We start from the raw sequence: 26,564 nt of genomic DNA, 5'->3' as shown, positions 1-26,564 counted from the left end.
AATAAATAGCATAATAAACTTTATGTCATTTGGCTTTCAGAGTTTCTTTGTGGTATTCACTGTAGTACAATTTAGTAATACTTAAACCCCACTCCTCCTTACATACACTATGATTTTTTCCAAAGCGTCACCATGAATTTTCATTTGGGCGTGTGTTTTAAGTGGCCAAAGAGAAACGTGAAATACTTTGTGCATGACGGGAATTTAAACAAATACTTCTTTATTTCCCCTTATAAACTATGTTACCAATGCAGTGCTGCTGGCAATGACTGTTTGGTTAAACACCAAAGACTCCTGCAGGGTTGTTCCCTGGCTATGACAAAAATGAGTATTCTCTCTGCTTAGAAGTCTGTCTAATGAGTATCTTTCTATTGAGACCAATTTTCTGGACCCAAGAGGGCACAAATACCCAATAGACTTGATCTTACAATGGTCCTGAGTTACGGGTTAATCAAATGAATAGATGAGCCTACACTGGAGTGAACTCAGGAACAGCCCAACATCTAGTAACATTGTAGCCACCCTACTAGTAACATTGTAACCAACCCACTAGCAACATTGTAACCACCCCCACCAGTACCATTGTGACCACCCCACTAGTAACATTGTAGCTACCACACTAGTAACATTGTAACTACCCCATAGTAACATTGTAGCCACCCAAACTCTAGCCCCCCCAAAACTGACCAGTGGTCAAGTCAGCAGAGGACTGCTCTGCAGCCAGGAACGTCAACATTTGGAATAAGATGACAAAACGTGGTCTAGCAGTCACCCGGGTGTACAGAACTTCGGGCTCAGGGCTAGGCACCCACCTGCCTATTGAGTGGTCCCCCATCTGCATTCTGCAGCCGTGATCCATTTTCGCTGATCTGTATTGGGGAGTGTGGAGCATGCTCTCCCACGGGAAGACCGCAGCCTCGGTCAGAGTCCTCTTGGTCTGTTCCATCTGTCTGGTGACCCCCCTGAACGCCAAGCTCAGCAAACACAGGCACATTGTCTGGGTGTTCACTCTGAAAGCAGCACACAAGACGATCGTAACTTCGCTTGTACTCTGCTGTTCTCGAGACTGGCTTTTCCCATGCAACAGCTTCTCATTATATTGCAGCCAAGATGTGCCTGTGTGAGAGACCCAACTCCTGGTCTCACACAAGCCTCTCCCTCACACTGGAACTGTGTGTGGCCTGTCGGGTAACCGCTCACCTGCAGGTGATCCCCTGGGCTGCTACTTCCTACACTTAAGCAGCAGAAGTGCTCAATTTATTAGAAAAGATTAATGAAGTGTTATTCTTTGTAAATTGCAATCGCTCGCAGGAGCGGTTTTATAAATGACAGGAGGAGGAATTCCAGTGTGCTGATCAACGCGACACCTCACAATCACATCTAGGCTTTGCTTAACTGCGTTTTTCCCTTCCATGGACCCCGGGAACCTGGTTGAATTAACTTTTAAAGATGTTCTTCCAGCCGAGGAGAGAATGACCATCGGCACACAGTGTTGGGGAGGGGGGATAAAAGCAGACAAACGGCTCCAGCAGCCCAGGGGCTCCAACTACTCAATGCAGCAGCGGCTGAGTGAGGAGCTTGTGCAGGGCTGCAGTGGTTGCTCATACTGTGTGTAGTGGTACTTTGACAGAAAGCGAGGCTGGGGGACAGACGGGACATGCAAAGTCACAGGGCACTCTGACTTATCCTGGAAAGGGTTGGCCGGTGACAAGTATGGTGACCCACGTGTGAGACCTCAGCTGTCAGGAGACTGAGGCACAAGAAGCTCTGTGTTCAAAGCCAGCCTGGGCTACATACAAAGATCCTGTTTCAAAAACAAAAACCTAAGGGGCATGAAGGATGGCTCAGGAGCTAAGGACACTCACTGCTCTTGCACAGAAAGGGACCTGGGTTTAATTGCCAGCACCCACACGGTGGCTCACAATCATCTATAACTCCAGTTCTAAAGGGACCCGACACCCCCATCTGGGTTCTGTAGGCCCCAGGCATGCACATAGTGCAGAAGACATACATGCAGGGTTAGTATACAAAACCAAAAAGAAAGCAACAAACACTTTCTCCAAATGTAGGAATTGAGACACATGGGGTGAACACATACAAATGTCAGAGGTAAAGTAACCCATGTAAGGCTTAGAAGAGATCCCTACAAAGCTGGAGGGATGGGCCCCAGCACGTTGAAATGTGCAAGGATAGGAAACATTTGTGAGCCAGCTTTTATAAGTTGGTGAGATTGGAGGAGACAGTGAAGACCTCGGGGTGGTGACTTTAAAGATTGCTATCCATCCACAACAAAGGGAATGTGAGCAAAACCGTTCCGGGTGGAATTAAAGACCTCAGAACTCTCAGAAACAGGTCCCACCACAGTTCCCTTTCCTGCACGCCCAGATAGGCCACTCTGTTTCCGTGGCTTGGATTGAATCGGAGGATAAATAAAAACAAGAGGACGCAATGGGTGAGACAGTGGTGTGGTGGTGTCATGAATAACACAGATGCAATGGGCAGGGGACATTACCTCCGTGAAATCCTCTCCTCCCTCCTCCATCTGCTTTCCTTGCCGCCAGTGTTTCAGCAACCACCTGAGCTTGACATAGAAAAGGAAAATGTTCTGCTTCAAGGACCGGAGCTCCTGCTGCAGCAGATTCTTCTCGTCACTCCAGGTTCGCTTGTGGAGGGTGCTCTGCAAGGCCAGGCTGTGCATCTCCAGCTCTTTCCACCGCAGTGCGTAGAGGTGGTCCTCCTCCATCTTCAACAGAATCGAGAAGAAGCTATGGAAAGCAGTCGGGCCAGTATGCCACCCAAACCCAACCAAGGTTCTCAAGCGCGGTCTACTGTCCAACCCCGATGGTTAGCAGGGGATGTGAAACGCGGGAGTCCTAAGAAGATTGGGGTGACTAACCACCTGATGTATGAAACCTCATGAGTTTTGAGACTTAGAAGCAAGTGCTATTCAAAGGGAGGCGTTGAAACCATCTTCACTGTCAACCTCTCCCCGTGCTTTTTGGATATTTCCAACCACTGTCGGGAACATGTTATTTGAATATGCGGCTTGCGATTTGACTTGGATGCCATTTAAGAGACCCCTCTTCCCCTGTGTGACTGTGTTTGGCATACAAGTACTCATTACCATGGCAGAGAAGAAAAGAATCAGAAATCTACGTCTTACTTGCTGAGGTCTCTGGCTTCTCTCGAGCCCTGATAGAGAATACTGAGACAATGGAAGACCTACTGTGCGCTGGAAAAGTTAGAGCAGTTGGGCCAGAAGGAACTGTTCCTGCGCGTGCAGGAACTCAACTGCGTACACCAGCAACCAAATGTGATGACCAGGTCCCAGGATTTAGACTGAGCGTGCCCATCAAGTGTGTGCACCGCTTAGGGAAACAAGAGCGTCGCTGAAGAATTACCCATCTCCATCTCTACCTTGAGTTCCTGGGCTTATTCTTTCTTAAGCCAGGGTCTCACGATGGCCCTCAGATGGCCTTCCTACTCCTGGGCTAAAAGCAAATCCCTTGCCTCACCCTTCAAAGTAGCTGGAACCACAGGAACCATAAACATATGCCACCACACCTGGCTAAGTTCTTTTTTTAATATCTATATGGAGCTCTTCTAAGCAGGAAGCAATTGTTGTAACAGTACTAAGCAAAAAAGGTGCAAATAAATCTCATTTTGCAGATAAAGGCTTAAGGATAACCTTCGTTGCAGTGGAAGTGATGCAGGAAACCAAAGACTTCTGAAGCAGACCAAAATGAGGGCTAGGATGGCCGCCCTACGGCTGTCTTCCCACTTAACACTTAGACCAAAGGCCAAGGAAGTGGTTAACTAGGTTAACCCTCAAGAACCATAGGATTACAGCTATGGCTGCCTGGTGAAGGCGGCAATCTGGCCGATGTGCTAAATGGAGGCTGCTACCTCCTGAGAAGGTCCACATGGCCATGCAGGGACCTCTCACCTGATCCCCACTGGATTTCACGCTGGGAGAGGAAACACGACTAATTTGCTCGCCACCTCAACACTCCTCAGAGTCGCAATGCTGGTCACCCAGGTGGGGGTGTGATGGCACAGGGTGGGGAAACAGCTCTGCAGCTCCTCACAGCACTGGCCCCGACTGGGAACATTCCAGCTGCCTCAGCAGGAAGCGAAGACAACAGCAACTACTTCCGCGACACTGTGGAAAGGTGTCCGAGGCTTGGGGAGCCGGGCCTCTGAGGAGCTCTACGGACACCTGGCAGCACCCTATATCCAGACCCTAGGGGACCCGTGGAGCTCAGAGCTTGGCCTTTTGCTCTCTGTCCTTTCCCTTCTCAAGATGCTAAAAGATAACACCCCTCTTGAAGCCTTTTCAACACACCCCTTTATCGTCACTCTGCCACTGTGTCAACAGCATCTCCAGTTATGGCCTCTCCTTCCAATGCATGTTTTGTTTTGTTTTTGTTTTTTAGCAATGAAAACACCTGCATGTGTGTGCATATGTGCCTGTGGGTGGGGGGAAGTAGATGTCTCTCTTGTGTAATCCTCTCTCTTTGGTAATATGTGAAACATCACCTCTACAACGAAATGTTTGGAAAGGGGTGTCCAGCTGCGGAAGACACAGCAGGAGACCCTTAAGAGTCTGGCATCCAACTCTGCACTTTCTAAGCTGCAAGGCACAGCAGACACACACACCCCAATCAGCCTGTGACCCATTTAGAGCCTCTTGGCCCGGTCACCATGGAGGTATACGCCTGCAGCAACATTCCCCGGCCTAAACAAACTCTTGGAGGTGGCCGATGACTCCTTTTGTATAGTGTGTGTGTGTTGGAGCATCAGGGTTTATCATTCGATGGCAGCTGCTCTGTTTTGCTTCCTGTTGAAGCCACAGCTCTCCTCGAAGAACAAGCACAGGGGGAAGAAGGACAAATGTGACAATTCCGCATCTAGGTGCCCGCTCATGACTTAATTAGATGCAAGGTGAGCAAGGCAGGCTCCTCGGGGGCCCAGGACAGGAGCACCTGGATCTGGGAATCCCTTAGTGGATAAAGAATAATTAGGCTGCAACACATAATTTTAAAAATAACCACAAGTTAATCAGGCCATAGCTCAATTAGTGGCAGGCTTTTTTTTTTAAGACGACACTTTGGGGTGAGTCGATGTTTCTATCGGACAAGTCCCTTCACAGGGACAGAAGCACTGCCTGACCACAGGTGAAGCCCTGTTTCATGTTAGTTTACTGGGAAAGTTCAACCAGACCTGAAGATTTTCCCGAAACTACATTTCTCCCTATCCAAGGTTTTGCTTTCTGTGGTTTGTCATCTGTGGGCCAATCACAGTCCAGAATGTTACATAGGAAATCCCCCAAATAGCTAATTTATCCACCTTAAGTGTCTACCGCAGGATATTGTTATAATGGTTTAGTTATTGCTGTTCATCCCTACTGTGCACGCTTTGCAAGTTAAACAATACAGGGATATACAGCCTATGAGAGGCTCAGTACTCTCTGCGGTTTCAGGCATCTCTGGAATGCTCTATCGTGGCCCCTCTGAGGATGAGGAGAGAGAAGATGACTGAGAAATTGGGCTGCAGAGTGGGAAGGTGGACGGTTTTCCTGATGCGTCCAAAAGGGAGTCTCTCAACAGAGTGACCCGTCTAGGCGCCTGTGTGCCTTGGCACCTGCACGCAACAGACGGCATCGTTTTAAAAGGCACCATGGCGGTGCTCCTGAGGGGCTCTGCAGTCCTCCAAGAAGGCATGCTGGAGCCCCCATGGAATATTTACCTTACGGATCTTGTTTGTGTATGTCTCTGTCTCCTCTCGATGCAGTCTGGCCGCTTGCGCGAGCTGACCCTGTAGCTCTTCTACCGACACCCTCTGCTCAGGTAAAACGGGGGAGCCCCTGAGCTGATTGGCAGGATAAAGGAAGGGTTTAGTGGAAGTGAGAGCTCTGCCTCAGGTGATGACGGAGGACACACATCTGCACAAGGTGACACACACGGGGAACACAGCACAGTGGCCACAGCAGTGGGGTGACCACGCAGCCTCCCCAGGGCTTCTCCCGGGGAAGCCCTGCTGCTCTGGGCCCCGCCCTGCTGCTCTGGGCCCCGCCCTGCTGCTCTGGGCCCCGCCCTGCTGCTCTGGGCCCCGCCCTGCTGCTCTGGGCCCCGCCCTGCTGCTCTGGGCCCCTGGCTATTTGAACTGCCCTGTACCTTTTCTACGTAGGAGATTGACGCAGCTAAGTGGGAAATCGCAATCATGAACCATGCAAGAAAAAAAAAAAAAAAAAAAAAAAAGGCCAGGGTGTACCAGAAGGCTCTCTGCTACCACAGTGGCTTCCAGGTGGGTTATAACATTCAAGGACCCTGGTGACAACATCTCAGTTCAACATGGCCACCATTACACAGTCAGCTGCCGAGATTCTCTTCCCTGAGCCAACGGGGGCCTTTCTAAGGGGGTGCAACTAATCTGGCCATATGTTTGCATATTGGCGATTTTCGCACCCCACCAAAGATGCCTTTAATCCCACGGCATGGCCATGGTCACTCTGAGTAGGTGTGGCTCTTTCCAGGACAGACACCTGCTCTTAAGCTTCTCGGTGTCACACCACGTCCAGGGACCACCCAGATCTATTAATACCATGCTCCATCCTAGGGATAGACCAGGGGATCTGTACCACTATTCTTATTGATAAAGCTCACACTTTATGACCAATGGCCATGAGAGGTAATTCATTATTTTTGAAGGAACTTTTTATTAAAATCTGAGGCACCATTGAAATGTAAGCAAAAATGGTTTCCCACTACATTTATGCTACTAAAAGGCAGGCAATTTTATGAAACATACAGGGTCTCTCTACGTAGCCCAGGCTGTCCTTGAACTCTCTGTATTCCAGGCTGTCCTTGAATTCACAGAGATCCTCCTGCTTCTGCCTCTCGAAGTCATGTGCCACCACACCTGGCTGAGTAGGTGGTTTTAAAAACTAGGACCTCGAGTTGACTATTGTACTAAAGACATGCTACCTCACTGGCTCCTTTTGCCCGCCTTTAATTAATTTCTACATCTCACTAAGAAAACTGTTCTAGATGTTGGTGTTAACTTGGCTTGTCATTGGGCGAGGACCACACCCCTAGGACAGAAAACACAGGACTCAAATAGGCAAGCGCCAAGGCAGAGAAGGCTAGATAACTGGGGGGGGGGTCTGACAACTTCGCAGTACACTCTGCAGTTCCAAAAGATTGAAACGCACTGGGGAGGCAGCACCTGCCTTTAATCCCAACCCTCGGGAGGCAGAGGCAGTGTGAAGCCATTTTTCCGGGCTCACACAGCGAGTTCCTCGCTGAGGTTATCACGATGACTAACTTCAGCTCTAGTGGCTTCATTTCTTATGAAATATGTGCCGACTTGTGTAGCACAGTGTACCCACTCTTTCCTTACGCCTGTCTGGAGCACACGTACTGCTCGTGGCCCCTTTCATAATCCCGTTTATGATCTGAGGGTCTCAGTCGGATCCCACTGTTCACTTACTCAGTACGCTTCCATTTTTTTAATGCATTAATCTTCAAGCGAGGCACTTTTATAAATAAAAATTCTTTGCCTGTTCCATTCGCGCCTGTATTGGCGTTGGCTCACATTTGCCACCTGTCCTCTTTTGTTCCCTCCCACTCGCTCGCCTTCCCAACGCTTCCGTGTCATTTTTGATTAGTCAGCATTGTTTGCACGTATGAGGCTGTAGGGCTATTTCCCTACTCTATCTGGTAGATGTGTTTTTTTAAACTGTGTTTGAAGTTCTGCACTGTGAGCTCATCTTCAGAGGGCATTTATTTAGTGGTCTTGCATATGTCTTGGTTGCGTGGTTATACGTTGATGCTGTGCTTGCCAAAAGGCATCGTTTTAGACATAACCCCTGAGGGTTCTTAGAACAAACCGGTAGTATAAGTTCAAATCTTGGTCCTGGGTAACATCAGCTCCAGGTCCTTTTCCCCTCAACCCCGCAGCCTGAGCCCGTGGGCAGGTTCCTGTTGTCTCACTTCTGCCTACCAACCCGTAGGCATATTTTTTTCCTGCTCATTTGACATTGCTTCCCGACAAGGGTTGGCCCAGCACCCCTGCCTTCTGTTCCCTTGGAGCTACTGAAGCCAATAGTCATCACCACTGGCAAGGACCATCCAAGGCCACATGTCTCAAGGCTGGATGCTGCTCTCTGTCCACTCTGGGGTGAGTTCCAACTCTAGAAGACACCTGGAGATTCACTCTTCAAATGGATGTTATAGATACATATTTTTTGTTAATTGATATATTTACTTATGTACGTGCCTGTGTGCATTTATGTGTACCTGTGTATCAAGGTGCCTGCAGAGGCCAGAAGAGGGTGTGTCAGTTCCTCTGGAAGCAGCATTATACTTGATCGAGAGCTGCCCAGTGTGGGTGGCTGGGCACCAAACCCAGGCCCTCTGGGAGAGCAGCAAGTGCTGTTAGCTGCTGAGGCACCTCCCCAGCCCTGGCATGCTTTATGTTTTATACAGTATGATTGGGTGCTTACTGTTGTGGGCCCCTCCCACAGCACCAGGGGCACAGCAGGGAGAGCTCTGCAGCTGAGGTGGTTTCTACAGGGCTGTTTCAGGGGGCCCAGGTGCTGACTGCCAACTTTACTTTCCAGTCACACATTATGGGTTTGAAATGTGAACGCCCTCTAGGTTTTGGCGTCTTAGATACTAGCCAAAGTGTTGTATTACTAAGACACAAAGCAGGCATTCTAGTCAGGTTCACTGTTAAGAAAAACATATGATAAGATACCTTGGGAACGGCTCCTAAGACTAAGTGCAAAATTCATTTGAGTTTTATACACACCTTAAGCAAACAGTCTGAAGGTAAGTTTATACAGTACTTTTAATAATTGTGTGTGTGGTGCTGCATGGTATGGAATTTCCTATTTATAGAGTTCTTCAGATATACAAAAGTTTCAGACTTTGTAGCACTTTGGGTTTAAGTTCAGGTATGCTCAATCTTACATTACCTCAGTTTTAATATTAATAAATATCTAAAGTAATTATCAGGAGATAAGCCTCATTCCTCAACAGCAGGCATTTCTATCTGAGCCACACTTGAGCAGGGGGGCACAGAGATTCCTTGACGCCATCTGAGGGTATTCACCTGGGGCAACGGATTTATTATGCATGGCCGGTGCTGGCTGTGGAGACCGTGTGCACTTAGAATCCTACTCTTTAAAGTTTTCTTTACATGGGCTATCTCTTTTGGCAGCGAGACACTAGGACACTTGTGGTTACTCCAATGTTACAAAGAACAAAATACAGACACACTGTGTCAAAAAGTCCTTCTAGAATGAGTCTATTGCCACACAACTGCAAACAATCACATACATTTAGGGAACATTTGCACACAACACAAATTTCCTGTAGAAAAAGTAAGAACTTTATCACCAAATCCCCAAGGTCTGAGTTTAAAAACCATCCTTTGCCCACTTACCTATTTTATCATAAGAGTAAGTGATCTTGCCATGGTTTTTCTATTAAGTTAGTCTGTTTAAACACTAGACATACTTGTTTTGAAGCTGCAGAGACACCATCCTTGGCATCAGACCCTCCCTCCCCTGTCAGCATTCTGAAACCCACCCCACCCCCACCCCGGTACCCCTCTCCTCTCATCCACGCTGCTAACTTTTCGACCAGGTCCAGACAAAGCAGCTTGTAAGGCTTAAGAAGATGACGTCACTATCGCAATAAGCAAGAGGAGAATGCTGTTTCGCCGTGACCCCTCCGCCACCCCCCAGCAATCACTTATACAGTAGAACCCTACAGTCACACTAGGACCATGACTTCATTTCTGGTCAATTCCATTTTTGTCCTGGCCACTTTTCCCACCATTCCTTTGAAACTCAGTAGATGAGGTTCACACATGAATACTTGGCACAAGCCCCACGTAGTCTCCCTGGGGCTGGTATGTCACAGCTGAGATGGGGAGGGGGGCGGCACAGATGCCGTGTGCTTCAGTGGTTTAGGGATAAAGAGGAGGAGCGTGAGAGAACAGCCCTTTGAGATCCCACACAGAAACTCAACCCTCTGGCACCAGCTTGGTTTCATTGACGTGTGAAACCCGACCAGTGTCCGTGCTTGGCCGCTTCTCTCAGGACTATTTTTAAGGAGCCTTGCACATTCCATACCAAGTGTCCTATACGATGGTTGCTCTTAACGAAAGCCAATCTCTTGGCACAGTTAATGGGGGCAAAGTCAGGGAACCAGGGCACTCTGGGAGCCTACTGACAGCCCATACTGGGGTGGATAGGCAGCAGGAATGTTGATTCTTCTACGTCTATTGGTTGTCCATAAGTTTTCTGGCTGCTAATTCCTATGCATTTGCGCCGGTGAGTTAGCAGGTGTGAGTGGGTTCTGACTTCTACCTTAGGGGACGCTGGCACACCTTTCCCTTCCTAGACTTGGTGACGCGTGGCGTCTGAATGGCAGGGTGTCCACATTTCACCTGCTTGCCATCTGCTAAGGGTGGACTTGCCTCTTCTTCCTTGCTGTTAGCAACGCTGCCGCTAGTGTGACTAGCAGTGACCATAGCCTGAACCTGGCCAAAAGCAGAGACATAAACAAACAAACAAACAAAAAAACAACAACAAAGCCAGATCTTCCAAAGCAGCAACTCGTCCTCCCCCTCACAACAGCACTTAGAAGTCCAAAACCTCACAAACGGGGCTGGAAAAGCCTAGCCTTTTTGTTTGTTTGTTTGTTTGTTTTGTTTTTTCGAGACAGGGTTTCTCTGTATTGGTTTGGAAGCTGTCCTGGAACTTGCTTGGTAGACCAGGCTGGTCTCGAACTCACAGAGATCCTCCTGCCTCTGCCTCCCAAGTGCTGGGATTAAAGGCGTGTGCCACCAATGCCCAGCAAGCCTATCCTTTTAAAAGCACTTCCACCTAAATCCTGAAAGACGTTTTTTGATGCCAGGGTCATTGCCCACCGCCCCGCCCCCCCCCCTTCCATCCAAGAACCAAGGACAGATTGCTCAAGGAGCTTTACACAAGGGTCGAGTTGGCTCGAGGACAGACTCTGTAGATATTTAAAGGACAGTGCAAGAGGGGACAGAGACAACTGCCATCAGGGCACACCCCAGCGGCATGCCAGGCCTCACTCTGGATCACTGTCTACACTGGGGCTGGGGTGTGGTTTCATGGTACAGTAGTTGCTTGGCATGCATGAGGCCCTGGGTTCATCAAGCCCAGCACAACAAGAGATGCGCCCATGTTTTCTTCACCCCGCCCCCTCCAGTGACTCAGGAATCCATGTTAGTCTTCGATGCAGGGCAGCTCTATGGTCAGGTCTAGGCGCTCCATGCCGCCACCATGACAGGCCTGGCCCACAGGGAATTTAAGGGTGTCTTCACTGGGAGGCTTTTCTTGCTCCTTGGAATTGCCTCTTGTACGGTCCTCTGGCATAATGTCATACTGTTACCAGCAAGGCGATGGGAGTGACACACCGCGCCTCCCTGACTGGAGCCCTACAAGGGAGGACTGTTCTGACAAAAGGAAAAAGTACAGCAGGACCAAGGGCTCCTGAACAGTTGACTGCATCTTAAAAGCGGATGTATTTACATGCTTGACCCTTCTTTTCCATGTGAGACAAAGCCTCTGTGAATAACTTCTAGGAAGTGACGCTCCCGTCACTGGGCCCTCTCCAGTTTTCTAAAGGTAACCCCCCTTTAATGCATGTGCAATTGAAGGGACCTGGGCGCATGCCCACAGAACGGTGATGCTGTGATAGACAGCTGGCCATCGAACGGCATGCTAGAACAGCCAGCCTCCTGAGGTGGAGGCCACAGTTCTCAAGCAGCAGAGGCCACAGGAAGAAACCACTACCATGTGCTAACGAACTATGGTTTTCACCCAAGGACTGGGAGGCGACCAAGCTCCTGGGACACTCTGCCCCTTGTTCTTAGCCCTCCCTCACGCTCTCCACAGCATGTGGTAGCTGGGGAGGCAATCCCCACTCACAGCTTCAAGACTCACCGCATACAACCACAGGAGGAGGGCAGATCTGTGACCCACTTCATAGACGGAGTGGGGGTGGGGGGTGAGAAAGAGTTCTGTTCAGGAGACGAAGCTAGTAATGGACATCCAGGCTGGAGCCCCAGAGCTCAAAATGTCCCTGACAGGAATGGATGCAGCATTTACTGAAGCTGGGGAAAGTGTCTTCCTGAGCTGTCTGTCTTGGCGATGAGTCACCCAAGAGCCATTTGAAAAGGGTGCATTTGCGCCCACCCATGCAACCTCCAACCTCCTCAGACGGAAACCCTGTGTGCCGCATGGGCTACCAAAGGGACTCTTGTGAAAGTTCCAGGTGACTGTACCAGGGAAGCAAAAGCTAAAGGGACAGACGCTCACACTGGCTGCCCCACCTGGCAGGCCGGGGACTCGATGCTCACACTGGCTGCCCCGCCTGGCAGGCCGGGGACTCTGCTGCTCTTTGCACCTGACGGCTCTCTCCACAGGTGTATGGTGACTCTGCTTGCATCTGGTAAGTTAGCACCAATATATGCTCAGCTCCTGGGCTTTTCCTGTCACACCCCCGGGAGTCCAGACGCAATTCCTCACGGCATAAACCTGGGTACCACCTTCTCAGGTGACCTGGCATCTGAGGTTCACAAGGGACGGTGGGAGTGCCGAGGATGCCTCTTAAAACTTCTTGATTTCTACGCTTTTTAAGGTGATACACATGCCTCCATGTGCCCAGCCACAGGGTAAAGGCATGATGTATTCTCTCAAGTGTGCGTATATGTGAGTATGTGTATGTGTATGTGTGTGTACACGTCTGCGTATGTGAGTATGTATGTGTACATGTGTGTATGTGAGTATGTATGTGTGTGTACATGTGTGCGTATATGTGATTTTGTGTGTACACATGTGTGTATATGTGGGTATGCGTGTGTACACATGTGTGTATGTGAGTACACATGTGTGTATATGTGTGTATGCATGTGTACACATGTGTGTATGTGAGTATGTGTGTACACATTGTGTATATGTGTGTATGCGTGTGTACACATGTGTGTATGTGAGTATGTGTGTACACATTGTGTATATGTGGGTATGCGTGTGTACACATGTGTGTATGTGAGTATGTGTGTGTACACATGTGTGTGTATATGTGGGTATGCGTGTGTACACATGTGTGTATGTGAGTATGTTCATGTGTGTGTACACATATGTATGTGAGTATGTATGTGGGTGTGTGTGTATGCATGTACAAGGGTAAAGACGGAGTGCATTCTCTCACGTGTATGTGTGTGTGTATGTGAGTATGTATGTGGGGAGTGTGTGTATGCATGTACAAGGGTAAAGATATGACACATTCTCTCGTGTGTATGTGTGAGTATGTATGTGAGTATATGTATGTGTGTGTGCATATGTGCACAGAGCAAAGATGGGATGCATTGTCTCACATGGTGCGTGTATGTTGGGGAAAACAGATCCCCAAACCAGAGATGTGTGGTCTCTCCTGCTGTGACCATCTCTGGTGGCGGCATAAGCAGCTCCTACCTCGTTACACAGTGCCACTGCAGCTGTGGGGTGCCTTCTCCAACCTTCACAGGCACACTTCCCCACCCGGTGAGCTCGCTCTCAGCTGTTACCACCTGAACCTCTCTCTCAGCCCTGCCACGTGGGAGCTGCTCCCAGACCTCAGGGCTGAGCGGTCACGGCTTCGCAGAGGGGAAGACATACAGAATCTTCAGTGCCTCAGAAGTTCCGGTTCTTTCCCAGTGGGAAGCCTGCTGCTCTAGACTTCCAACCTCACTCTGACACCCTCCCCGGCCCTCCCGTACTGGGAGTTACTGGCGACTCAGAACCCCGCTCCCATATGGAAGCACGGTCCACTTTTCAACAGCACAGGAACCGTGCAGGTAGCTTTGACGCTGCCTATCAGGTTACCATGGCAATGGAGAGGGCTGAGGAAGCTGCGGATGGAAAGTACATCTGGGACCCTGCTCACAGGTTGGAAGAGTGTTCCCAGACACCATGAGCGCAGCTCACACGGTACAAGCAAGGTGCAACTGACGGGGGTGGGGGGGAACCCTAAGCAGCTTCCTCCACACCAGGAAAGACCCTGCCTGGTTTGACCCCTGCTTTCTCTGCGCTGGGACAGGAAGCCACCCAATGTTCACCTATCAGTGAGGTATGTCTTATCACACCCCCAGGTATATTGAGGGGCGTGCTGCAGCTAACCATAATTCATCAGGAGAGTTTGCAAGTCACCCACACGCAACTACACACACTCCCTGGTTATTGCAAAGACGTTGACCCTCGAAGGCTCGACTGGGTTCCACATCCTCCTATAACATTCCCTCGGGGCCGTGCCACGGGTAGGAAACTTCACGATGAGCCACACAGTGGGGGTTGGGGTGATGGAAGGCCAGGAGACGAGCAGTGAGCCGGGCAGGGAACTTACCTCTAGGTTGAAACAGCTCTGGCCTCCCAGCCCCTGGCTCCCGGGATCCCCGTCGGCACGCCGGTGCAGCTCCTGCGTGGCTCGGAGGCGCAGGCCCTCTCTCTCGTCCCCTCGATCCTGGCCGAGCTGCCACTCCAGCTGGTCCCTCAGTTTGGACTGTTAAGCACATGAAGGGGTTTTATTTTGCTTTGAATTTTTAAACCAGAGACAAGGGGGGGGTAAGGAGTGGAGGGTAAAAACAAAAGTGGGTAGACAATGGTGGGGGGGGGGGGGGGAGAAACTACCAGACAGTGTAGAGCATGGACAAAAACAGTCAACATAAAAAACGCGTAAGAGAACAAAACCAAAAGGAACACGGACGAACGATAGGGTACGCTAACATGGAAAGCGGGGAGGAGGGGGCGGGTTACGCGTAACGCTGGTTATGAGACACGTGCTATGGGGACACAGGCATGGGGGACACAGGAGCACTACCCATGAAGGACACAGGGAAGAGGCTCTGCCTTCCTTACTTGCTGAGCAGCCAAAGCCACAGTCCCGGGCGGCAGCTGGGCCATGCACCCGGGGCGAAGCCTGGGAGAGCGGTCCTTGCGCGGCTGCTCCCCTTGGCCCTCACCCTGGGCAGCGGAGGGAGGGCGGCGGGAGCGAGGGCCAGCAGAACTTTCCATCAAAACCAGCCTTCTCAGGACCGGCTCCTCTCCCCCATCCCGGCTTATCTTCCAGAGGGAGTAGGTGGGCCTGGGATGCCTGAGGCTTCTCAGAACTGCACTCGTCCCTCTGGGGGGTAAAACCCAGAGGGAGCTGGGAAGCGTCTGTTACTGAGTCTAAGACAGTCTAAGTGTCCTGACTGTGACGGGAGTTGCACTTTACTTTGTCTTAAACTCCTCACAGCTTCTTCGTCAGGGTGGCTGCAACGGAAGGCTGCATCGGTCCCTAGCGCCTCCACTGGGCTTAGCCTTGTCACTGGAGGCCCAATAATAGTGGCTTGCCATTAAAAGAGGAGGACGGGGGAAGGAACAAGGAAATAAAAAGGAACTCATAAAACAAAATTAAAAGAAAGAAAGAAAAAAAATGAAACCAACCAAGAGAGAGGATTTGTTTGACGCCGAGGCTTTAGTACAATGCAGGTCTGAAATTAAAACCAAGCAACGGTGAGCAGTGTGAGCGCCAGAGCAGCAAGGCCAGCGAGCAGGAGGAAGGACGAGACGGAGCAGGGAGGCGGAGCCGGGAGCCCCCTTACCTGCAAGTCTGGGCCCAGCTCCTTCCCCAGGGTCCCGATGGGGGAGTCCCGGGACACAGAAGTCACAGTGGAGAGGAAGCTGGACGACTCTGTGAGGTGGGACAGGGGCGACAGACCGTCCACAATCCGGGTCATCTGCTCCAGGAAGGCTTGTAGCTCCTTCCTGAAAGCCCGCATCTTCACGTTGATGGTCTCCAGCAAGCGGGGCTCGTCCTGGCCGCCCTCACCGTCACCTGGGACACCGGGGGAAGCTGACCCACTGCCCCGTGGGCCTGAATCACGGATGAACCCATCTGTGTCGGTGATGAGGCGCTCCACCGTCCGCTCAAGCCGCTGGGCCTCCTGCTTTATGGTCGCCAGGTACTCGGTGTCCTCCCGGACCCTCAGGAGTTCTGCGGGGCACGGCTCACTGGCCTCTGAAGGCTTTCCGCTCCCAAACCCTGACGTCTTCTCGCATACGTCCTCCGAGTCGCTCTCCCCACCAACAGGGCCTTCCCGCTTTGGCTGGGGCAGGCGGCCCTCCTCCCCATCGCTCTCCTTCTTGCCCGTGTCGCTCTCGGCGTCGCTGTCGCGGGGGCTCGGGGCCCGCAGGCCCAGGTGTGCGGCAAGGTCGCACCGCTGGACGTTGGACAGCAGCAGCCGGTTCTCGTACTGAAGCTTCAGCACCTTCCCGCTCAGCTCATCGATCTGTAGCCTGGCAGCCTTGAGCTCCTCCTGCAGGGGAACGCCGGCCCCGGGACCCTTAGGCACACCGTCCCCGAGCCACCCTAAGGACTCCTGGTGAGGCTCAAACTTGAACTTGCTCAGCTCGTGGGTCAACCGCCGGTTGTGGTCTTCGATCTCGGATATGGACCTCCTGAGCAGCTCAGCTTCTTCCTCCACAAACTGTAGGTGCCGGCGGAGCTCCGTAGAGGACTCCAGCGAGTCCCCGAAGGGTGAGGTAGGAATGCTTGGCACATGGTCCCTGCCCGCCCCTCCCTCTCGCTCGTGCTGGGCCCGCATGTCCTCCATCTCTGCCTTGAGGCCACGGTTTTCCACCTCCAACTCCACGATCTTCCGGCCCAAGATGTTGGCCTCCTCCTCCACCAGCTTCAGCCGCAGCTTGAGCTCCGCCTCCCTGGTGCTGGGGGGCCCACCTGCCTCCCCTGTTGGGAGGGGGCTGTCCACATCACCATAGAGGGACCGGTACTTCTGCACCTCCTGCTCCAGCCCGTCCTTCTCCCGCCCCAGCTTGGCCATCTTTTTGCGCATCAGGGAGGCCTCCTCTTTGGCAAACTGAAGCTGACACTTCAGATCCGCGCTGTCGTCCTGCCAGGCGAGAATGTGTGTGTGTTTATGACCCCCTCACACCTCGCCCCCCTGACACGCATGTACACATGTGTGTGGCATCTTGCCCCCAACGCGCATGCACACACGTGTGTGCATGCACACACACGCGCACATGCACACCACTCTTCCGGTTGTTGCGGTTGGCTTTTGGATAGAGGAGAGCCGTGACAAAGCAGCAGTGAGCCCCAGACTGACCACCCTTTGCAGATGGGGCCCTGGAAAGACCCATAGCTTACTGCTTTGTCAGGAAACTGAGCAGTTAGTTTGGGGGGAAACCATGCTCACAGAAACCATCACGCAAGTTATATATGAAGAAGGAGGAAGTCAAATGTGTTGGTGACATGGTGGCCCATTGGTAACTTTGTGAAGCCAGGATGGTTGGTCATCAGCTCCCAGAAAGAAAAAAGAATCATCAAAATCCCTCATCAAAGCTGTGACCTAACGGGACTCGGGGACTGTATCTACCCTGCGGGCACTGTAAACCCTCACATGCCTTGTTGGGGAAGTCCTGTTATTTGCCTGTTATTTGTCAATAAAGTACTGTTGAGCCTATAGGAATCTAGATAGGTGGGGCTAGGAGTCCAGGAGGATTCTGGGAAGAAGAAACACAAGAGTTCGAGATGTAACGCCATTGGGGTAGGAAGCCCGGAAACCTCTCCGGTAAGAGACATACTTAGATTAACAATTATGGGGTAATTACTTAAGTCAGAGCTAGCCAGTAAGAAACAAGCAATGCCAACAGCTTCATAATTCATATAGCCTCCTGTGTGTTTATTTGGGACTGATACAGCTCTAGAACCAGGCAGGCGGGAAAGCGGCTCTGGAACCAGGCTGGCGGAACGGCTCCTTCTAAAGGAAAAAGCTTCTCTTAACAATGCCTGGCAGCTTGGGAGGTTCTACCAGGAAGGACAGGGAGGCTGAACAAGTGTTAAGTTGGAGCCTAACTTTTCCAGAGTAGCTGAGGTACGTGGGATGGGGTAATCCGTCCCCCCTCTTGGGATATCTCCTTCCCCGGGTCTCCCACAATGACAGGAAGATGGAACCAGGAGACTGTGGGCATCACGGAGCTTTAAAGGCTGGGGTGCTACATAAGAACACACACTGGCACCGGGCACAGTCCCAAGCAAAGGCGCCGGGGCTCCTTGCCAGGCAAGGACCACTTCAGAGCCTCTGGTCCCGGGGCCTCTGATTTGGTTGCTGTGACACAGCAGGAAATTAAGCACAGAGACCAAAGAAAGAAGCTAAGTGTTTGCAAATCTGAAAAGTGGTTCTCAACAGAATACCAGAGAATTCAGAGGGCTCCCAAGGTCAGCTGCCTTCTCACTCTTTGAAGCAATCTGTACTATCTTGGTCTTACGAAACTGTTTTATTCTTTGCGTTCACCAAACAGGGAGAGTGAAATTTCACAGATCAGCCCTGTTTGACTGGCATAAATTCTAAAAGATTGGCAGGGGCAGGGATGAGGTCTGCAGAGCCTCCCTCATCACGAGGAGGAAGAGCTGACACCGGTTCTGAGACTTGCTGATGCCCGGGCTGTCAGCCATGTGACGGAACAGGTAAGCCGTGTGTGTGTGTGTGTGTGTGTGTGTGTGTGTGTGTGTGTGTGTGTGCGCGCGCGCGCACGTGCGTGGCCGGCTGCTGTGCTCCCACCGTGTGTGCCTGGCCGCTGTGCTCCCTGCGTGCATGACTACCCGCTATGCTCTCACCATCCAGGAGGATGGATGGCATTGTTCAGGCCGGAGGATGGCAGCTGCCCTGTGCCACACCCCAGCAGCACAAAGCCATCTGGTCGTGACCTGGAAGGCGCAGAAGAAATCTGCCACCAAACTGCAGAATGTATGACACACGGGGCATCCCTTGGAGCCTTTTTGTACCCAGAGTGTCCTCTGGGACCTCGTCCCCAACACACACCCTTTGGTCACTGTGGAGAGTGATCTACACGTGCCACAGTCTTCAGCTTCTGAGAACTATGGAGAGTGATCTATACATGCAACAGTCTTCAGCTTCTGAGAACTTCCGCCCTACGGACTCAGTTTGGGTTAGGCAGCCCAAAAATAAATAAATAAAATAATAGTAGCAGGTTCTATGACTAACTAAAGTAAGGCTACCTGACTATTTTCTTGTTTTGTTTTTTGAGCCAGAAGAATCTGCCTATGTGGTTCTGGCTGTCTTAGAACTCTCTACGTAGACCAGGCCGGCCTTGAACTCACAGACATCCACCTGCCTCTGCCTGCTGAGTGCTGAGACTAAAGCCATGTGCCACCATGCCCAGACTTTTAACCACTAGGCAAAAATGAGCTCATAGACTGTGGAATTGGATAGGACTTTGTCAGATAGCTCTTCATGCAAGATGTGAGGACATACAGTGTGCTTGGTCCTGACCCTAACGAAGCACACCTGCTCCTTCACCCACACACCCACCAACCCACCCATCCATCCCCGCCTCCCTTCACTGTCTACTGAACGTCTGCTGTGTAGCAGCAACTGGCATGTATTTTTCAACAGCCCGGATTTCTCAGAACATTCTAAAGTAGATCAACAAAATCCACTTTCCCAGCTTCCTGCTAGACAAGGATGTGCACAGAATCCACACACACTGACAGGTCCCTGCTGTTCACACGAAGAAATGGAGTTTAAAGGGAGCTACGATACCTATCCATGGAGACAGGCTGTGAATACTTCCTGACCATATTCTCGAGGGAGTTAAATGCAGTAACTGGAAGAACTTAGTCCATCTTTAACTGGGTGACCACGGTGTGCCCATTGGCCAAAACCGCCTAAACAACCTCACCACTAGCTCCGAGGCAGACAAGTCCTGCAGCAGAGACTACTAGATCCTATGCCTGCCTCCAGCCTGAGACTCAAGAAGGCCAGACCAAGGGAGGTGCAGGGCTATCTGCTGTAACCAATCAGAGGGCTGGGGGGGTGGGGATCCTGCTGGGCTCTAGAATCACTTGTCTTGAAACAGGAGCCTAGATCAGGGACTCTGTAATCTCTCTGAGGGCCGAGGTGTACCAAGTGACTGGGGAGGCGGGATCCATGCAGGTTCTGAGACTCCGAAGCCCCCAAGTGTCTGTCATCAACAGCTTATGCAAGCGGAGCATCCCAGAGCCCTGCAGTCAGCCTGCCTTCTATAAAGCCTGGACCTCACTCTCATCTCCATCCCCCACCTCCACGTCATCCCCAGTGCCATTGTCCCCATCTCCTCAAGCCTAGACCAAGGGACAGTCACGGCAGTGATCCCACAAATGGCTGAAAAGATGGTCCAATCTGCAGACCGCCTGAAGATACATCCCTGTACGGTCTTCTTTTCCTCGAAGAAAGAATCTATACAAACAGCAGGCGCTCTGACACACGGCGAAGCATGCTGCCATTTCTACCAACACCCATGCAACACTGCAAGGCCTGCCACCAGAACTAAAGCAGGGGGCGGGGCCGGGGAGGAGGGAGGGGGAGGGAACCTTGAAGCCTGACACATGAAGGAAGGAAGTGAAGGAACTGGACTCCCTCTCTGATGTCACTGCAGCTGAAGCAGGACCTCTGTTGGGGTCCACGAGAGAGAGGGAGGCGTCCCTCTACCCAAGGGAAGCTGAGATCAGCCTGTCGGGAAGAGTAGCCCCACTCCTAATGAGACTAGCAGAGCTCAAACAGCTGGTGGCTATATGCTGTTACCTTGTAACCAAAGACTTCTAGAAAACCCTGCCAAGACTCTAGGGGAGGGATCTAGGCTGAAGTCTAAACCGGGAGCTAACAAGCTTGAGTTTCAAGGGCCCGTATGAAAGCACAGGGTCGAACCCATCTTTCCGAGGGAAACTATGGGTGGGAGAAGGGCAAGCACGGCGTGGGATCGGAGACACGGGGACCGGCACCGTCCCCAGCAGCCGGAAAGGCTTGTCAAGCAGCAGAAATATGTCATTCTTGGCCTTGCTAGTCTGCCATCTAGCCAGCACCCCAGCAGCCAACTGCCCATGTGCCTACCTTACGCCTTGGCGCCAGCTTCCTTTGGGTGTTGGTGGCTGACCTGCAGTTCCCAGGGCGTTCCTCTCCACCACTCTGCTGAACAGAAACTCCTCTCTCAATCTCCCTGCAGACTGTGTGGAGCAACCCCACACAGCACGGGTTGCTTGTGCACACAGGACCAAGGAGCTGGAACCTCTGCGCCTGGCATGTTATACCCAAACCTCTTCAGTGGGGGAATTGAGCTTCCAGGGCGGGAAAGCTCTTTGCTGGGCAAGAGACGGGGGAACTGGAAGCACATTCTAAACTTGGGGTACCAGAAACACCCAGCAACGGGTCTAAACTCAGGGTGCCAGAAACACCCAGCAACAGGTCTAAACTCGGGGTGCCAGAAACACCCAGGAACGGGATGCCTTCAATTTCCCTGTGATCAGTGGATTCTGAAATGAGATTTGGGGGGGGACTAGTGGGAGGGGGAGAAACCAGTCTTGTTCTGAGTCTTCAAGTGACACTGATTTTGGAGGACACCACAGTATCTAGCGTTGAGCACTTGGTCCCTAATTGGTGACAGCGCATGGCAAGGTTCAGGAGGAAAGGCATCACTGGGGACAGGCCTTAAGGCCTCCAGCCACGCCAAGTTTGATCTCTGTACTTCCTGCCTGTGTGAGCCCTCAGCTTGCTGCTCCAGCCGCCAAGCCTGCTGCTGCCGCCATGGTTCCAGTCCCCTGATGGTGACGGACTCCTGTCCTTCTGGAACTGTAAGCCCAAACAAGCCCTTCCTTCCGTAAGCCGCCTTGGTCATTGCGCTCTTATCCCAGCAAGAGAAAAGTAACTAATGCATGAGGAAACCATGTAGAGGGGGTTTCCAGGATGCATACAGGGCCCTTGAAGCCCTCTGAGGAACCCTGACTCACTGAGTCTCATTACCATTTGCTATTTAGAGTTTGCTGAAACCATACAGCAATATCACCCTTGTTTTCTTCAGACGCCTAATATGAAAATCAGCTTTAGAAAGAGAAAAGGAGTCCAGCAAGGAAACTTCAGAAAATCTGGAGAGACTGGAGGAATTCATACCCTGTATGTAAAAGAGGGCGGACTTCCTCAGTTTTCCTGCTGGAATGTTTTACTTCCCAGTGGGCCAAGGTAAGGCCTTGTTCAGCTATGTGTTTAAAGCACACACATTCACAAAACAATAGCATGTAGAATGACCCAACCATACATTGGCTGCATTATTACCCTATGTGAACAACTGTGAAGGCCAAACACTTTCTGGCAGTTAGGAGAGCTGCCAGAACCCAGGACTACACTCACTACGGTTTCACACAAGGCCAGTTCCTTTCTCTTTCCTAAAGGCCCGGCAGGTTATCAGAGCAGGCGAGGGACAACAGGACTGGGCTGTGGAAGTGGTAAGAAAATGTTCACCCTGAGAAGGTTTGAGAATTCCGATGTATTGGCAGGTGATGTCTCTTTTAGTGTCCTAAAGGCAAGGAGGAAACTCAAAATGGGCGGCTTCAGTATTATAACTTTGGGATGAAAAACCTCAGCTTACCTGGCTAACGGTTTTCTTCTCTTTGTACATTTCCCGGCTGCCTCTTCTCTTCAGGGAACTCTGAAAAAGATCCGAGTGTGACTTTGTTACTGAGGGGTCGTTCATGACGGCTGGCACTTGTCCCTCCTGGTGGAGCTACCTGATTCTAGGTGTGGAAAGCAACACCCTGCTCCCTGACATTTAAATGAGAGAGAGAGAGAGAGAGAGAGAGAGAGAGAGAGAGAGAGAGAGAGAGAGTTGTTTACTTATGTGTATAGGGTGAGGAGTTGATACTCTGTTTACTGCGCTGGGAAACGTTCCTCAGTTACTCTGTTTCACGTGCAAAGAGGGAGGCTTGCATGAACTAACAGTAAAGAGAAGGCAAGAAGACAAACACAGCAAGTTTCAGAAACAGATACAAAGTGGTTCTGGAGTTGGCTTACTTCCTCCTTACACTAGCGACTGTCAAAATTAACTCTTGTATTCTGAACGGTCAGATTAAAAAGCAGCAGGCTCTTACTTATGGAGAAAACATAACTAGGTTGCAGTACTGTTGACAACTCAACACCATTAAAGCAACGTCTTAAGGGTATTAGAAAGTTCTTACGTTATTCTTACAAAGTGGCCTTGGCTTATATGTTGCCTAGATCCAACACAGCCAGCACTCAGTCCTTGGAAGGGATCACTTTCTGGATCCTGCAGATACCAAACCCCATGGATGCTCAATTATCTTAAATAAAATCCTGCAGTGTTTCCATATAACCTATGAACATCCTTTCATATACTTTGAATCATCTCTAGATTATTCATAATGGCTAATATAACATAAACAATACTACACTATACTATTTAGGTAGTGATAAGAAAAATGTTCTATACACATACATGTATACATGTTCTATACACATACATGTTCTATATACATACATGTTCTATACATACGCAATTTTTTCCAAATATTTTCAATGTGCAGTTGGTTGACTGTGTGGATTTGGAGCCCAGTGAACACATGCCATTAGCACCAGTGAGTGACATCACAAGACACCTCTCCCTGCTTTACTCAGAAAACCGCATACACGTGTGAAACACAACCATGAATGAATGTAACTACGAGGACGAAAGACAGAACCACTGGGTGCTGCAGGATGGATCGCACTCAGGGCGAGGCCTGCCGGGAGCCCGTGGGTGGACTCCCCCAGTCCTGTGATCTAACAAACCACAGACTAGGCTGGGGAACCACCAGATTGGTGAAGAGGACTGAATTCATAACGGCGACCAGAGTGGAAGCCGCTACAATGCTTAACGTTCACCAGAAATCCGCAGCACCCATGACGAGGCAAGCGTGGAATAAATACTGGTGATCAACAAACAGCAATGATCAATGCTGCCCAGCAGGAAGTCAGTGTGCAACAGAGACGAAGGTAGGACCATTTTTGCCCAAATCCCTCCCCCCACTTCACTGTGTAATTAGTGAGAATTACATGCAATGTGTCTCCGACAGGCAGCACGCTCCTGTGTGTGCACGTGCGTGGATGTAGTCAGAATTTCCAAGGACTTAACAAAGTGACTCTAAACCAAGAGCGACAAATTGGTGGAAGTAGGCGGGGGGGGGGGGGTGCATCGAAAAGGAAACAATGACAGCAGGGCCACGCTAGGGGATACAGAAGTGCAATAAAACGGCCTGGGGTGGCAACAATCTTATACGGATTAATGGAACAAAACAAAAAGCTTAGAAATAGCACAGAGGGAGCACGAGGTCTTAGCCGTCTACACAGGCAACATTTTAAGCCAGTGAGGAAGGAACGGGCTAGCTGGTGAAAGTCTGTGGAATAATTGTATAAAAATTCTGAAGTAAAAGAAGTAATAAAAAAAGGGGGGGGCTGGAGAGATGGCTCAGCTGTTAAGGACACTGGCTGCTCTTCCAGAGGTCCTGCGTTCAATTCCCAGCACCCACATGGTGGCTCACAACTATCTGTAACTCTAGGTGCCTCCTGCCCCACCAAACAAACAAAACCAGAATTTTCTCAGGCTGGGCGAGGTGGCTCACACCTTTAGTTCCAGCACTCAGGAAGCAGAGGCAGTTGGATCTGTGAGTTCAAGGCCAGCTTGGTCTATATAGTGAGTTCCAGGACAGCCAGGGCTATATAAAGAGACTCTGCCTCAAAAAACAAACAAAGAAAAGAAAAAGAGTCATTTCATCTATGGCACACAATTAAAACAAAGGGTTGTATTTTGTTTTTTGTTTTTTCCTGCTTGGATACTTGGAGGACCCACAGAGAGAGGCATGTCCACGAAGACCTGTGGGGTGGAAGCTGGGCTCCAACTCCAGGGAAATGTCCTGGCACAGTAACCTACCCCAGGGGCTGGAGCCCGAGAGCAGATGCCGATGTGTGCAGTTAGAAGAACAATTAGACTGTTCTTCACACACAGCGCTAAGGAAACGGGCGCTGCGGAGATGCCACAGCCACCTCTCTTTGCTTTTTACTCTGTGTCTTTAGTGTGCACAGGGTGACGTCTGGACACACACGCAGAGGCAAGCGGAGTGATTACTGAGCCGAGCAAGTTAATCTCCTCGCCTTCATTTCCTCCTCCCCCTATTAGTCACTTTTCTGTGGCTGTGACAAAGCAACTTTGGCCCTACAGTTGCAGAGGACTCGAGTCCACCGTGGTGGGGAAGGGCTGGGCGTGCTTGCCGGAGCAAGAAGCTGGTTGGCTATGGTTCCATTTACACAGAAGCGGAGAAGAGGGAACAGGAAATGGGTGAGGCTGATAACAGCCGCAGCCTGCTCCAGTAATGCCCTTCCTCCAGCAAGGCCCCGCCTCCCAGAGGTGACACTCCCTCCTCAAGCAGCACCAACAACTGAAGACGAAGTGGTCAAATACACGCAAATACACGAGCCAATGGGGGACAGTTCTCACTGAAACCACCCTGTCTATCGCCTGACCTCTATGGGTCCCTAGTAATACCGCAGGGGTCCAGGACACGCACCCCCCTCTTCTGTCCCATGGAAAAGGCCATCAATGCAGCATAGAAAAGCTCCTGTCAAAGGGACAAGGATGATCTCATCAACTACCCTGTGTTGGGCACCTTGATCAGGCACCGTGCCAAGTCCTCAGTTGCACATCTGCCATGGACTGCAGGTTCATCTCCCCCAAGCTCATAGGTTGAAGCCCCTAAGATCCAGGGTGATGGTGTGAGGGGAGAAGGCCTTGGGGAGATAATTGTGGCTGGTGAGGTCCTGAGGTTGGAGTCACCACGATGAGACTGATGTCATCCTGAGAGAAAGAGACACCCGCGCTTCTTCTGTGTAAAGAGATAGCCTCTGCAAGCTCGCAAGGAGCCTTGGGTGGAGCTCAGCCATGCTAGCACTCTGACTCTGGATTCCAGAGCCTCCGAAACTGAGAGATGGAGCTGTTGTCTAAGTCAGGGCTTCCCGGACCTCTTCTATCCCTGGTGTCTTTGTGTCTGACAAATCTTCGGGTGACTTCAAGCCATAGCTATACGGAACGTGACTATCAAACGCCCACTGGCAATAAACAATAAAGAAATTTATCTCACACCAATTCTGCTATACACAGAATGCTTCCATCTATTAAAGACTGAGGCAGATTTGCACACTAATGAGGTACACGTGCTTGTTTACTTTTACATAAAGAGCCACATCTTGGCTGAATATCTGGCAGCACAGGATGTAAAATGCCTTCAATGTTTCTCATAGTTGATCAATATTTTGATTTTATGATTGTCAATGCTGAGAACACCACTTGGCATGAATGTGCAGTAAAAATTTAAAAAGCAGAAGTAAATTTGTGGCTATTTTCAGAAACGGGAGGAAATTCTATCCTAATCCCAAAGCAAATTCCTCATAAAACTCAAGCCAGTGGGAGGCCAGCATGTGACTGATCCAGACCCCTTGAGTGTGAGAGTCAGTGAGGAGGCCTAGGCAACCTATGGGGCCCTGGGCAGTGGATCAGTGTTTATCCCTGGCATACAAATGGACTTTATGTGTCCATAACACAAAGAGGGATGCTCTTTCAGCCTGGACTCTTAGGGGAGTGCCTGGACCCTGCCCTGAGCGAAATG

General features: G+C 50.7%; 1 protein-coding gene and 2 long non-coding RNA genes across 6 annotated transcripts in view; 2 read left to right on the top strand and 1 right to left on the bottom strand.

Moving 5' to 3' along the window:
- The window catches only part of Mtcl1 (microtubule crosslinking factor 1), a 111,084-nt gene that overhangs the window by 26,981 nt on the left and 57,539 nt on the right, over positions 1-26,564 (bottom strand). For 2 of the 4 annotated variants that reach the window (XM_013122401.3, XM_040752908.1), the window contains exons 4-9: positions 22,502-22,561; positions 15,667-16,974; positions 14,427-14,582; positions 5,749-5,871; positions 2,513-2,743; positions 813-1,010 (exon numbers count right to left, since the gene is read on the bottom strand). In XM_013122401.3, the coding sequence (XP_012977855.2) occupies positions 813-1,010; positions 2,513-2,743; positions 5,749-5,871; positions 14,427-14,582; positions 15,667-16,974; positions 22,502-22,561 (2,076 nt within the window). The remainder of the gene's footprint in view (positions 1-812; positions 1,011-2,512; positions 2,744-5,748; positions 5,872-14,426; positions 14,583-15,666; positions 16,975-22,501; positions 22,562-26,564) is intronic. The other 2 variants (XM_040752911.1, XM_040752910.1) reach the window with 1 other exon arrangement.
- On the top strand, positions 17,612-19,093 carry LOC121142712. Its single transcript, XR_005879753.1, has 3 exons — positions 17,612-17,655; positions 18,386-18,551; positions 18,709-19,093. It is a non-coding gene; the product is annotated as an uncharacterized LOC121142712 (long non-coding RNA).
- LOC121142713 lies at positions 21,443-26,044 on the top strand. Its single transcript, XR_005879754.1, has 3 exons — positions 21,443-22,095; positions 23,454-23,901; positions 24,748-26,044. It is a non-coding gene; the product is annotated as an uncharacterized LOC121142713 (long non-coding RNA).

This window comes from Mesocricetus auratus, unplaced genomic scaffold (genome assembly GCF_017639785.1).
Source record: "Mesocricetus auratus isolate SY011 unplaced genomic scaffold, BCM_Maur_2.0 Super-Scaffold_100010, whole genome shotgun sequence".
Taxonomy (NCBI): domain Eukaryota; kingdom Metazoa; phylum Chordata; class Mammalia; order Rodentia; family Cricetidae; genus Mesocricetus; species Mesocricetus auratus.
This window is presented reverse-complemented; position numbering and strand designations above follow the sequence as displayed.